At 40.3% G+C, this 14009-nt stretch overlaps 1 protein-coding gene across 2 annotated transcripts in view; it reads left to right on the forward strand.

Annotated features, from left to right (window-relative positions):
* Nucleotides 1-769: 769 nt before the first annotated feature.
* The window catches only part of LSM14B (LSM family member 14B), a 37646-nt gene continuing 24406 nt past the window's right edge, over nt 770-14009 (forward strand). Inside the window, exon 1 of one of the 2 annotated variants that reach the window (XM_081948409.1) lies at nt 770-1293. In XM_081948409.1, the coding sequence (XP_081804535.1) occupies nt 1173-1293 (121 nt within the window). In that variant the 5' untranslated portion in view covers nt 770-1172. The remainder of the gene's footprint in view (nt 1294-14009) is intronic. The other variant, XM_081948410.1, reaches the window with a different exon arrangement.

Raw genomic sequence — 14009 nt, forward strand, 5'->3', positions numbered from 1 at the left:
TTTTTCTAGCAGAATCTGACAAGCTCCTTTCACCCGAACACCAAATGCAGGGTACCCTTACAAAACCGGCTGAGCATTTGGAGCTTGGCGGGATTGTGCATACCTGACCCGCGTTCCTGCTTCATTCACGCAAACCCAGGAATTAAGGGTTAACCGGGGAAAAAAACCCTATTTTCCCCCCTTTGAGCCCCAGGAAAGGCCCATTGGGCTAAAGCCAGTTGCTAGAGATAAAATAACCCAGGCAGCCCACGATCTCCTAACTAAGCACGCGCATAGCTTGTGCCATTCGCTGCCCAGGCTAAATTTATGTGCTTGGTTTTGCACTTTTTGGGGGGGGGGGGGTCAAAAAACGAAAACAAAACTGGGTTAGGAGAGATTCAGTAATTCAAGCAACCAGGTTCCTGCTGCGCTCCAAACATCGCCGGCGAAATATCCTCCTTTCCCTCCGCCGCCCCCCCCCCCGCCACTTTTCCCTCCCACGTTGCAACGGCAGCAGCTGGGCCGTCACGTGACTTCCTCCGGTTTCCCACCACCACCACCCAAACAAGCCCGCCTACCTACTTCTCCCCGCCCCTTTTTCCTCCCGCTCCGCTCGCCAGCCTCCTGGCGCGCGCAGAGAGCCCGCGGCGCCTGCGTGGTTCCGCCCTCCTCCTCCTCCTCCTTTTGGTCCCTCCCGCCTGCTCTTCTCTCTCCCCTCGCCGCCGTCCTCGCTTCGTTCCTTTCTCTGTGCCTCCCCGCCGGCTCTTCCATTTTCCAGCCCTCCTCCCTCCCCCCACCTTAACACTGCCCGCGGCCCGCGGCCTATAAAAGGAGCGGCCGGCAGGGGTTTCCTCCCTCAGTCCGCTGCGGAGGCGCGAGCGGTGGGTTTCTCTCTCTCTTTCTTCCAGCGGGGCGCGCGTGCCGCCGAGACAGCCCGTCAGCCGCGGGGAGGTGCGACAGAGGAGGAGGAGACGACGACAGCGCCGAAGACGACGCCTTGCTCCGCGGGGGCCTTCTCCGGGTCGCCTTCTTGCGGCGCTCCCTCCCTCATACCTTCCCACAGCCGCTCCTCAAAGGTCTCAGCTTGTCAGGCCCGTCCGCCGGGCTGCGTCGGGGCCGCCTTCGAGGCCTCCCCCCCCCCCCACTTCAGCCTGCTGGGCCGACGGCCACCCCCCCCCCTCAACGCCGACGCCATGAGCTCCGGCACGCCGTATATCGGGAGCAAGATAAGCCTCATCTCCAAAGCGCAGATCCGCTACGAGGGCATCCTCTACACCATCGACACCGACAACTCTACCGTCGCCCTCGCCAAGGGTAGGGCCGGAGCGGGGAAAGTGGGGGGGGGGGCGCCTGAGGGGGAAATAAAGCCCGACGAATCGGGGACGCCTTTGCCTCAGCATCCTGAAAGTGGGGTGGGGGGGGGCGCCGCCTGCGTCCGGTTGCTCCCGAGGGGCTTGGATGGGAGGTGGGGGAGCCGATGGCGCAGGACGACGGGATTTGGCTTCGCTTCCCTCGCGCGGCTCTTTCTTCTCTCCCCCCCCTTTTGCCTCGGGGGGGGGGAGAGGGAGGGAGGGACACGCGAGCGCGGCTGGTGGTGGTGGTTGTTGTTGGGGCTCCGAGGCGGGAGGGCCGCAGCTGGGTTGTTGGTGGGGGGGAGGAAAGGAGGAGAGCGTGGAGCTGCCAGGAGGCTCTGGGCTCCCCGGTCCGCATCCCTTTAAAGGGGCACGCGCGCCGCAGAGCTGCAAAGGGGGAGAGGAGGGAGGAGGAGGAGGCGCAGTTTGCAAAGGAGGGGAAGCCCCCGGTGAGGGATGGGGGGAAAAGACGAGAGCCGGGGCTAATGGTGGGGAGGGGGAAGCCGAGAGTGAGAATGGGGAATCCTTCCCCTGGGGCTCCTTTTTATTTTTAGGGCTTCCAGAGCTGGAGAGAGAGACATAAAGGAGACATTTGCACGTTGGTGCTGGAAAAGGAGATGGTACTTTGAATGCCTGGGTGGGTGAGGGGGGGGCTGGTCGGGCCCAAAAAGCAACTCGTTTAGTCTGTCACTCATGTACAACATAACAGGAATAAGAAGAAACATGAATAAGAACACAGGAAATGGGTACAAATAAATGGGGACCGTAGGCACTCTGGTGTGCTTAAGGATGCCCCTTACAGACGTTTTAGGAATGGGGTGAGGTCAACAGACAGTTTAAGGTTAAAGTTGTAGGGGTTTGGGGAAGAAACCACAGAGTCAGGTAGTGCATTTCAGGTGTTGACCACTCTGTTGCTGGAGACATATTTTCTGCAATGGAGTTTGGTGCGGTTATTGTGTGCTGGTGTTTCCTTCTAAGGCTGGTTTGTGTGTAAGAGAGAGAAATACAGACAGACACTGACTAACTGATTATGGGAAACTCCTTCATCACTGCCACCCTGCTGCTGCTTCTTGAGCCCGGTTTCAAAAGTTTCCCATGATCAGGAAAGAGGTTGAGAGAGATGCAGCAGTTCCTTGTGGGGCTTCCCCCCCTTCTTTTACCATACTCTGGGTTCTGAGGAGTGGGGGAGGAATTGCTGCAATCTGCTGAGCTTCCAGTGATTCCCTGGCCTCTTTGTGCCCAAGGGATTTTTGGGTGGGATCTGTGAAGAGAAGTGTAGTAAAAGCTGCTGGTGACTTCCAAGGGCGGTCATGTTTTTTAGCCTTTGGGTAATATATATGGATCTGGTTCTGAATGGTTTAGGTTTCGGTCTGTCATACAAGTATAAGCAGGTGTGTTGCTTCATTTGGCTGTAATTTTGTGAACAATGGGCAAGCAAGTTGTGTGAATAATTCTTTAACTTTGCTATTTCCAAGCCTCATAAGTATATAGGATCTTCACATTGTTTGACTTCAGTAAAAGCAATTGTAGTGTTCGAAAAATTTCCATACTATGTGTCTGCATAGAAGGTTTCTGTTTCCACAAGAAAAAAAGTATGGGTGTAAAGGCTATAATGCTGTTTATTTTGGGCAGTTTCAATGTTGGGCAGTTTCAGAATTGTCCCCAGAAAGCATATGTGGCAAAATACTCACACTCTTATGTGGACTGGTTGTTTATAAAGACAAAATATAATATAACTGATACTGCTTGTTTTACGCCACTGAGAAATTAAGGTATAAAATGCTTTAGGGAAAGATGTATTTTGTAAGATTACACCGGAGGGGGTGGGGGAGTCATTCAGAGCGTTCAAGTCATGTGGACATTTCTTGCACAGTAGTATTTTTCTAAAGAATCACTCTGTATATATGAAATTTTGGGATTAAATAGAAATAATTCCCCCCATCCTCTTTTAAAAAAAGAGCACTCAGAAAGGGTAAAATATCATTAACTGAAACCAAGGAGTCGAGTTGTAGTTTGTGCAAGAGTTTCACCCTGCTAAAATGTTTTAATGTATTTTAGGAATATATTATATAAAATGCATTTTATTTTGGAAAACAAGGCTACCAGCCCCTGTTCCATTGTTAATAGCATAACTGCACTTTCCCAAAGTAGTAATTGGCCATTTATCCATTTGCTCTGTTTATGGACCTCATGAAGTTAGCTAAAGAGCAATGAATATTCTGTTTTATGCAACTCTCTCCCCTCCCACTTGAGAGAAAATCAAGAGAACTGTGAAAAAGCTTTGAACGATGATGTAATAAATCTATAAATTAAAATTTAATTTTTCCATAATATTATTGCCCAGTGAAATAAGCAAAGCTAGAGTTGAAATGACACTTCTCTAAGATTGCAGTATAAAGGCACAATATAGCACTGAAGTCCCATGCAAGTAGAGGCAGGATAAGAGATCCAGCACTTTGTAGTGTTGGCTTTCCATTTTGAGCCAGTTTTTGTGGCTTAGAATAAGAAGGTGACTTAAAATTTAAACTCTGCTCCTGAGTATATTTAGTAAAGTTTTGTGGGGAATATATGCAAACTCATGTACAAATTAATGCGTACTGTGTACATGTGAGCAGAGTGAGTGTAGTCATGTTGAAAACACTGGATCAACTTGTTCTGTCTTTGATGTGCTGATACATGTCATTTTGGAAAAAAATGGGAATTGCTTTGTTAATAATGTGGATTGCTAGAACTATAATGCTAAGTTTGCTAGAATGTTTTTTAGCTCTAAAGTCTACGTGAAAAGTCAGCCAGAACTTTTGAGAGTGTTCTTTAGTTAAGATCCTCCAGAGAATGGGTGTCTTCTTTCCTGTCCTTTGATTGTTTTCAAATCAGTTTTAAACTTTACTGAGTAGCATTCATCATGGCAAAGGTATGGATTATTTGCTTGATCAGTGTTGAGGCTGTTTGAGTAACGTGTCTTTCCTCAGCTTTATTCTCTGTCCCCAATTTGCTGCTCTGTCTCCCTTTGGCAGTTGAGTTTCTTAGTGCCATATTCTGGAAGAAAATTATATGATGCCTAAGGAACAGTGCTCCATTTCTCCTTTTGATTGGTTAAGACAAAAGCTGTTTCCGAAAAGTTCAGATTATACCCAGAAGTAGATTTTCTTTTAACTCTCAGAGTGTTTGATTTTTAGCAGTTCTGGCTTTAACAATTAGTTACAGGGTGTAAATTGGGAGAGAGGTGGAGAAACGTTTTTTAACTGTGATGTAGAGTGGAAATATTTATAGCATTCTAGAATGTTTGTCGTTTTGCCACTAGAAAAAAATAACCAGAGTTGAGAAGCCTTACAGTTGGTAGCTTTGCTGTTGGGTGGAGTTACTTAAGAGTTGTGAAGCATTTTTGTGTAGTAATACTGGTTTTATTCCAGTGAGGAAAGGCTGAGGTGACTTGACTTGGTTCAGAAGGAACCATAGAGTCATTCCCTCATCATTTAAGTTAGAGGGGAAAAAATTAAAATGGAAAAGGGGCCTTTGAAAAAGTGTATATAAGAAATTAAGAACGAAACCACCATGGCCTCCAATAAAGGAAGCATTTTCAGATATTGCATTAAAATAAGACCACATAAGCAATAAATTCCTGTTCAAGGTGTATGGCCTTTGTGGTAAAAATAAATGGATGATGAATGAATAGTATAAAAAGTTGGAGGAGATTGGAGGGGGGGAGGAAAGCAACACAACAGACAGATTTAAAATGTACTTTTAAAACATTTCCAAAATAAAGGGAGAGAAATGCAGGATGGTTGCAGGAAAAGCAGAAACAGACTTAGAGACTACAAGGACTAAGTTGAAGAAAGCATAGACTGAATGCTTAAGAGCAGCAAGGATTTTGAATTAGCTTTTTCTTCGGGGATTGGAGCAAGGATTGTCTTTGGAGATGCTGTGTTGCCAGAACATTGTTTCTCAATGTAATTCAGGATGGCAACATAATACTCATTTCTTCTATTTTCCTCACAACAACAATCCTGTGAGGTGGTTGGGCTGAGAGAGTGACTAGCCCAAAGCCCAACTGGTTTTCATGCGAAGGTGGGACTAGAACCTAGTCTCCTGGTTTCTACACCAGCACCTTAACTACTACACCAAAATACAGCCTGGCTTAGCTAAATGGTTGCTCTAGTCGTGGACAGGGTGATAGAACATAATACTAATAATGTTACATAATGGGGAGAAAGTTAGAGAAACTTTTAGCTGGTTACCTAATCAACCACAAGCTATTGCAGAAGAAACGAGTCCCCTAAATCAGCGGTCCCCAAACTTTCACAGTTTTGTGGAAGACATGTTTTCCATGGACTGGGAGAAGGGGATGGGTTCGCATGCAACCTAGATCGTGTGCATGCACAGAGGAAGTTTCATTTGCTCACCTGCTTGTGCAGTGTTTCCTAACAAGTCACAGTCCGGTACCAGTCTGTAACCTCCAGATTAGCCCTGCCCTAAATTGTGAAAGGCTCTCATAATTTTCTTAGCTTTCAACATTTGTGGCACATTTATATAATGGCTGACAGCATTGATTTGACCCAGATTCCTGGAGTTATTAATGTCTGTGAGATGGCACCATTTAAAATACCAGCAGAAAAGAATTGATGAAATTGTTGTTTAAATTTTAATCCTTAATTGTAATGCTTATTTATTTACAGATTTCCATGCCTAAATTCCAGAAGCCTTGTAGGAAAGAATTGTTAACAGTTTTGCATACTGCCTGTTGGCACTTGTGATTTCAGAATAGTGAAAGTCATTTAGACCCAGAAACTACCTGTCCATAGGGGTGAATTGAATGGTCACTTGGAGTTCCAAAGCTTTTAAATAAAACATAAATATCTTTGGGACTGGGGGTACTGATTGCATGTTTGCCTATGTCCAGCAATTGCTGGCAGCTGGTTTACTATCCTGGATTGATTAACAAAGAGGGGCTTACCCCATATTCAGATAAGATGGCAACTGGATTAAAATAGAGACAGGAACCATGAAGAAGTCAGCCATCCTTTGAAACCAATGTCGACGGTAACTTATGCCAGAACTCAGCAGAATGAATCAGTATTATCAGTCCTGTGCCTTTCATTCCTGCAAGAATATAAGCAGGGGTCTTGTCTTTTCAGAAAAGGAATCTGTAGATCCAGTGTTTCTCAACATTGGCAAACTTGTAAGACACATGGATTTCTGGCTGGTGAATTCTGGGAATTGAACTCCACACATCTTAAAGCTGCCAGGGTTGAAAAACCCTGGTATGATCACTGCTGGGCTTTTACATGGAAGGAATTACCAGCCCCTGGAGAGGGCTTAGGTCAGTTTGGAGCAAAGCTCTTTTTAACTGACATTTTGGCAAGGCTAAAGCTAGGCAAAGCTTTACAAGCATTGTTTCTGTCAGAGGCATTGGCTTCCAGTAATGCAGAAAGTCAAATCCCTTTAGGAAGTTGCTGAAATTTGCTAATTATTCCCAGCTTCCTATAGAACTTGAAATGGGAAAAAGGCACTTTTTGAACTACAGAGGATGTTTGGGATCCTTAATGCAGTCTAATAATATTTGAACACTAAATAACTCCAAAATGAATTGTTATAAAAGCAAGCTAAAATGAAGAGGAAAACAATCTGTGCCTTAGAATCCATTCCAGGTAGGGAGGCATTTTGTATACTGCTAAATAGGCTTCTCCCAATGAAGCTGTTGTTGATTCTGTTACAAAATGGTAAAAAAAAAAACCTTAACCAAAAATGAATGTTTCTGCTGTTTAATTAAGAAAAGTTCTTGAGACTCAAAGCACAAATGGAGAAGAAAAGGCAGTTAGTCCCTTTCCATTAATCTTTTCTAAAGATTTATATGTGAGAAGCAAAATCTAGATATGTAAAGAAGAAAGCAAATCCAGGTGGAGGATAACCCTCAACTTACAACCACAGTTGGGACCAGAATTTCTGTTGCTAAGAAACGTAGTTAAGTGAGTTACAATTGAATTTACCTTTTTTTTGGACACACTTGTTAGGTGAATCATACTGTCATTAAGGTAACCTGCTTTTCCCCATTAAATTTGCTTGTCAGAAAGTGGCTAGGTTTCATATGAAAATGTCATGACCCCATGCTGCTGCAACCAACGTACATGCTTGTTGCCAAGTGCTCCAATTTTGATTACTGTGGGGATGCTGCAATGCTTGCACATTACTTTTTTTCGGTGCCTTCGTAACTCTGAACAGTGACTAAATGAATGGTTGTAGGTCGAGGACTACATGCACTGAGAAACACAATGTGCTAACAGAAGAGGGCATAAAGTCCTTTTGAAATGGTAGCAACAGGCTCCTCAATTGTCTTTAGAAATTGACCCATTATATCTTCTGTGTGTGCTAGACTGGCACCACTTCAAAGATTCCAGAATCACATCTTTGCTAAACAAGAATTCTGGAGGACTGTAAATGTACCTGGTTTTGAAAATAGAAGTGGATTTGGTGCTGAATGCTGCAGTCCTCTAGTGGCCAAATAGTGTTGGTGCCACTGGGAGCCCCCATTCCTAACAGGACCTAAGAAATTGATTTGTAACTCTTCCTCCCCAAGGCAAGGCGTGTGCAAAAAATAAAACACTAGTCGCTGAAGAATGCTGAAGTCTCTTTGCAAATCTTCATTTAACTTTAGTTGCTTTAACAATGTACTTTTTCATCCTGAAGGAACTTTAAAAGTAGTACCTGCAGCAGCAGGATCGGTCCATCTAGATCAGTGTTTCTCAAACTTGGCGATTTTAAGTCCTGTGGACTTCAACTCCCAGAATCCCCCAGCTGGCTGGGGAATTCTGGGAGTTTTTTTTTTTTTTTTTTTTTATAAATGTTTATTTATTTTTCTTTAAAAAGACAAGACAACACATAAGATACAAGAGCAGGGAAGTAAAAAAAAAAACACATTTTCATCAAGCATGTCGTTTGGTTACAAGTTTTTGTGCGATGGTTTTTACAATTAAGGATGCGTTCACTAATTATCCATTAAATATAGTTAAATATTTCATTGAGCATTGCATGTTCAAGTTACCATAGTATTCTTTCTTTTATGACAACCCTTATTTCTTTATCTCTACAATTATGTACTAGGTAACAATAGGTCTTTATAAAATTGTATCACCATTCTCTCAAAAATAAAAGTGGAGATTAAGTCAAAGAAAAAAAGAAACTCATTACTTCATATAAGACATTTCTATTTTCCATTAATCTTAAAGTTTCCAATCATCCTCAACTCCAAATTAAATTTCCCATTATTATTTGTCAATCCATGTAGTCATTAAATATTTTAATCTATATTCACATCCATTGTTCATTACATCATCATTATTCCATTTTATATTATAAAATAGTCACCAGCCATAATCATACCTAACAGTTTAAATCATCTCACTCTTATATATTAAATACATTATTATTCTTATCTCGTATAAGTAAATGGTCTATTTCATAATAAAGGCTTAATATGTATAGAAAGAGAAAAGAAAAAAAAAGAAAGAAAAAAGAGAGAGATTTTTTCAAAACATTAAGTATAACTTTCTATTATTATTACATATAAGATAGGGTAAAGAAAAAGAAAAGATTCACTTCCAAGTTTTTTTATCCAACCATTGATAAAACAAGTCCCATACTTTATAAAATTGCTCATCCTCTAATTCTCTAATTTCAAATGTAAGTTTACTCATTTCTGCACAGTTCATTATCTTCCGAACAATTTCCTCCTCTGTTGGTACTTTCTCATTTTTCCAGTATTTAGCAAATACAATTCTAGCAGCTGTTAAGACATTTATGATCAAATATTTCAAGTCTTTATTGTATGTTTCTGGTATTATTCCCAATAAGAAAAGTTCTGGTTTCAAGTCTATATGTTTATGTATCATTTTCTCCAACCACATGTGTATTTTAGTCCAGTATCTCTTAGCTTCAGGACAAGTCCACCACATGTGGTAATATGTGCCGGGTGTATGTTGACATTTCCAGCATTTTTCAGACTTATTCTTCGACATTCTTGCTATTCTCGATGGGGATAAATGCCACCTATAAAACATCTTATACAAATTTTCTTTATATGCAGTTGACATTGTCATTTTATAATTTTGAGTCCACAATTTTTGCCATTTTTCTAAATCAATCCCATGTCCAAAGTTTTTTCCCCAGGCTAACATAGTTCCTTTCACTTGTTCTTCATATAATTTCACCTCTAATAAATAATCATAAAATTTTTTAATTAATTTTTCATCGTTACCTGTTAAAATTTTATCTAATTCAGTCAGTTTATCATAAAAACCCTCATTTTTTCGATCTTCATTGTATCTAGAATGTATTTGCACATATGAGTACCAATTGAGTTCAATACCTTCTTGTTTCAATTCTTGTATAGATTTAAGTTCACCCTCTGCATTCAATAATTCAGCATATCTAACTGCTTCTTCCCTTTTAAATATTATTGGATATGAAAAGGCTTCAATAGTTGATATCCAGACTGGAATTTTCAAGTAGTGCGACCTCTTAACCTTCTGCCAGTTTAATAACAGAGCCTCTCTTATAGAATGGTCTCTAAAGTAACCATGTTTTTTAGTTCCTTTATACCATAAGTATGCATGCCATCCCAACAGCAAGTCATGACCTTCTAGATTCAAAAGCCTATCATTTCTTAGCATTATCCATTCCTTGATCCACATCAGACTAGCTGCCTGATAGTATAACTCCCAATCAGGTAAACCCCACCCTCCCCTTGATTTGGAATCTTGTAACAATTTACATTTTATTCTTGCTTTTTTCCCTTGCCATATAAATTTCAACACTATTTTATTTAATTCTTCAAAATATCCTTTCCCCAACTTAATTGGAATAGTCTGAAACAGGTATAACAGTCTAGGTAAGATATTCATTTTGATTGTTGCGATTCTACCAATCATTGATAATTGAAGATTCTTCCATTTCGCCAAGTCTGTTACAATTTGTTGCTTCAATTTAATATAATTATCTTCTTTGAGAGTGCTGCACTTGGCTGTTAGGTGAATCCCCAAATATTTAACTTTGTTTGTGATTTGCATTTCCAAATTTTCCGCCAATTCTTCTTTTTGTTTTCGGGGTATATTTTTTGTTAAAATCTTTGTTTTGTCTTTGTTTATTTTTAAACCTGCAACTTTTCCATACGCCTCGATTTCTCCTATCAGTTTAGGTGCAGATTGAAATGGCTCCTCAAGGATGAAGACTAAGTCGTCAGCAAATGCTTGCAACTTGTATTCTTCCTTTTTAATGATCATTCCCTTTATTTCTTCCTCTTCTCTAATCTTTCTATTTAGTACTTCTAATGTTAAAACAAAAAGCAGTGGTGACAGTGGACAGCCTTGTCTCGTACCTCTTTTAATTTCAATTGGATCCGTCAGCTCTCCATTTATCATTATCTTGGCTGTTTGCTTGTGATATATCGTTTGTATGGCTTGAATAAAATTCTTGCCAAAATTCATTTGTTCCATTTGTTGAGTCATAAATGTCCAATTCACGTTATCAAAGGCTTTCTGCGCATCCAAGAAAATCAAAGCCATTTGCTTCTCAGAGTGGACCTGATAATATTCTAAGGTATTTAGAATTGTCCTTATGTTATCTCTAATTTGCCTCTTTGGTAAAAAACCATTTTGGTCCGGGTGGATAAACCCATTTAGGTATTTTTTCAGTCTCTCTGCCAGTATTGAGGCAAATAGTTTATAGTCTGAGTTCAACAAGGAGATAGGTCTATAGTTCTTAATTTGCGTATGGTCTGCCTCCTCTTTGGGTATTAATGTAATATATGCCTCCAACCATGAATTAGGTATTTTACTTTCAATCATTACTTCATTCATGACTTCTAGTAATGGAACGGCCAAGGATTTTTCTAATGTTCTATAGAATTCCACAGGAAGGCCATCCGGTCCCGGGGCCTTCCCATTATTTTGTCTTTTAAGGGCCTCAGTTAATTCCATCATTGTTATTTTATCTTCAAATATAGTTCTAGTATCATTTGATATTTGGGGGAGTTTGGCGTTTTGTAAATATTGTTTCACTTCTTTCTCTTCTATGTTCTCTTGTTCATACAGCTTGGCATAGTAATCTTGAATAATTTTCCTTTTTTCCATATTTCCATGATGCAATTGTCCTTGTTCATCTCTTAGTTGTAGTATTTTCTTGGTCTCTCTTTCTTTTCTCAGTTTATAAGCCAGCCATCTGCCTGGTTTATTTGCATTTTCAAAATAGTTCTGTTTGGCGCCTCTGATTTTTTGGGCCAGGTCCTCCTTTTCCAATAGGTCAAGTTTGTGTTTTATTGTGTCCATCTTTATTTTAATCTCTTTCTTTTGTGGAGATTTCTGTAGTTCTTTTTCCAATGTGCTGTAATCTTTTTCTAGATCCTTAGACACTTGTCTTTTCTTTAAGTTTCTCTTTCTTATATAGTCTATTATCAAACCTCTAGAAAAGGCCTTCATTGTATCCCAAAGATTCTGTAAAGACGTATCTTCTTTTTTGTTTTCTTTAAAGAAGAAAGTCAATTCTTTTTCCATTTTCTTTACAAATTCTTTCTCTTTCAATATCCTGTTATCTAGTGTCCATCTCGATCTTCTTCTTTGTTGTCTCCAACCTATTGCCATTGGATTGTGGTCTGCCCAGATGTTTGGTTCAATCTCCACATCTAGTGCGCTGCTGGATATGCCCGTTGAAGCCCAAATCATATCAATTCTAGAGAACGATGAGTGTCTATTTGAATAAAAGGTATATTGTTTTTTAATGGGGTTCCTTTCTCTCCACACATCTTTTAGATTTATTTCATCCATCATCCTGAAGAAGGACTTTGGGAGTGTTTTTCTATTTTGTTTTGTTGTTTTGTGGGTCTTATAGTCCAGTTTCTGGTCTACAATACCATTGAAGTCTCCCATCATGCAAATATCAGCATAGTCTAGATCAGAAATTTTCTTGTGAATTTTTTTATAAAAGTCATCTTGTTTTTCATTAGGGGCATAAATTCCAATTAGCAGTATTTTCCTAGCATTGTCCATTATTTCCACCATTAAAATTCTTCCATCTTCGTCTGTGTAGATTTGTTTCGCAGGGATTTTATCTTTAATGTAGAAGGTCACACCTCTTTGTTTACAGTCCGCTAACGAAGTAAAGTTTTTTCCCAGTTTTGGTTGTACTAATAAATGACTATTACTTTGTTGAATATGTACTTCTTGTAAGCAAATTATATCTAATTTTAATTTCCCTAATTTGTGGAATATTTTCGTTCGTTTACATGGCGAATTAAGTCCATTTATATTAATTGAGAGTAATTTTATTCCTTCCATCCTTATGTTTTATATATAGGATTTATAGCTCTAGTTGATCTTGGTTCCCGTTGTGCTCTACTCTCTACACCCCCAACAGCACCTTCTTCAATGTCAATTCCACCTACAGCACCCTCTGTCCTCTCAATTTCGGTTATGGGTAGATCCAGCAGTTGCACCGGTGGCTCTTCATTTCCAGGCTTTTCTGGCTTTCCTCTCAAATGTTCTGTGTAGAAAGCTTCTGCCTTCTCAATTGTATCAATTCTATATCTCTGTCCTTTCCATACAAACATGAGGCCTTCCGGAATCAACCATCTATAGTTAACTCCTATTTTAAGTAAGGCTGTAGTCAAGAATTGATATTTTCTTCTTTTCTCTCTCACCCGTCTTGGTATTTGCTTAAGAATTGCAATCTCCTTGCCTTTGTATTGCAGTTTTTTATCTCTTGTGTTTTGCAGGATTTGTAGTTTTAGTGCTTTTTTCGTAAATCTTACATGGACCTCCCTTGGGAGGGAGTTCCTCGTTGCATATCTTGTGTTAACTCGAAATGTCTCATCTATCCCGTCCATTATCTTCTCCTCAGGTATCCCTAGTATTTCTATGAGAATTTGGGATATTATTTGTGGCAGATTTTCACCCTTTTCTTCTACTATATTTTGAAACCTCAAAAAATATTCAGAGCGCTCCATCTCCAGTCCAATTATTACACTGCTTTCTGTTTCCACTTCATTCAATCTGGAATCAAACTCTTCATCCCTCTTCTCTCTCTGCTTCTCTCTTTCAGCAATTTTTTGCATAACATCTTCTTGTTTTTTGACCCACTGTTGTATATCTTTTATATTTCTCTCTGCTTCGTCTGTTTTTTTTTCTATGTTCTCCATCTTCGTTTCCACATTGTCCAACTTCTTTACAAGTGTATCAAATTTTTCATCAGAGCTTGTTTGAAGTTTCTGTATTGCTTGCATAATTGAATCTAATGATATGGTCTTCTCTTTTTCCTGTTGAATCATAGATTGTATTGATCTTTGTCCTCCTGCCGGTGAGGAGGCAGGGGTTGTTGTTGTAGAACCCACTGGTGTTGGCTTTCTACTCATCTTGCTATTTTACTCTCTCTTCTTCTTCGTTTTGTGGTTCAGTCCAATTGCAGTTAACACTAGAAAAAAAAAGAAGGTAGAAAGGGGAAAAGAGGAAGGGGGGGGAAATAGGGGAAGAGAGTGTATAGTAGTTAGATAAAAGTAATAGGGGGAGAAAGCAAGGTTTGATATAGGATATAAGAGAGAGGCAGAAGAGGGAAAGGGGCACAGAGAGAAAGTGGGTGGGAAGGGAAAGAAAAAGACAATCTGTATAAGAAAAATAAGGGTGGGTAAATGGAGCGGGA

The sequence above is a fragment of the Natrix helvetica genome (assembly GCF_964273705.1).
Source record: "Natrix helvetica genome assembly, chromosome: 3".
NCBI lineage: Eukaryota > Metazoa > Chordata > Lepidosauria > Squamata > Natricidae > Natrix > Natrix helvetica.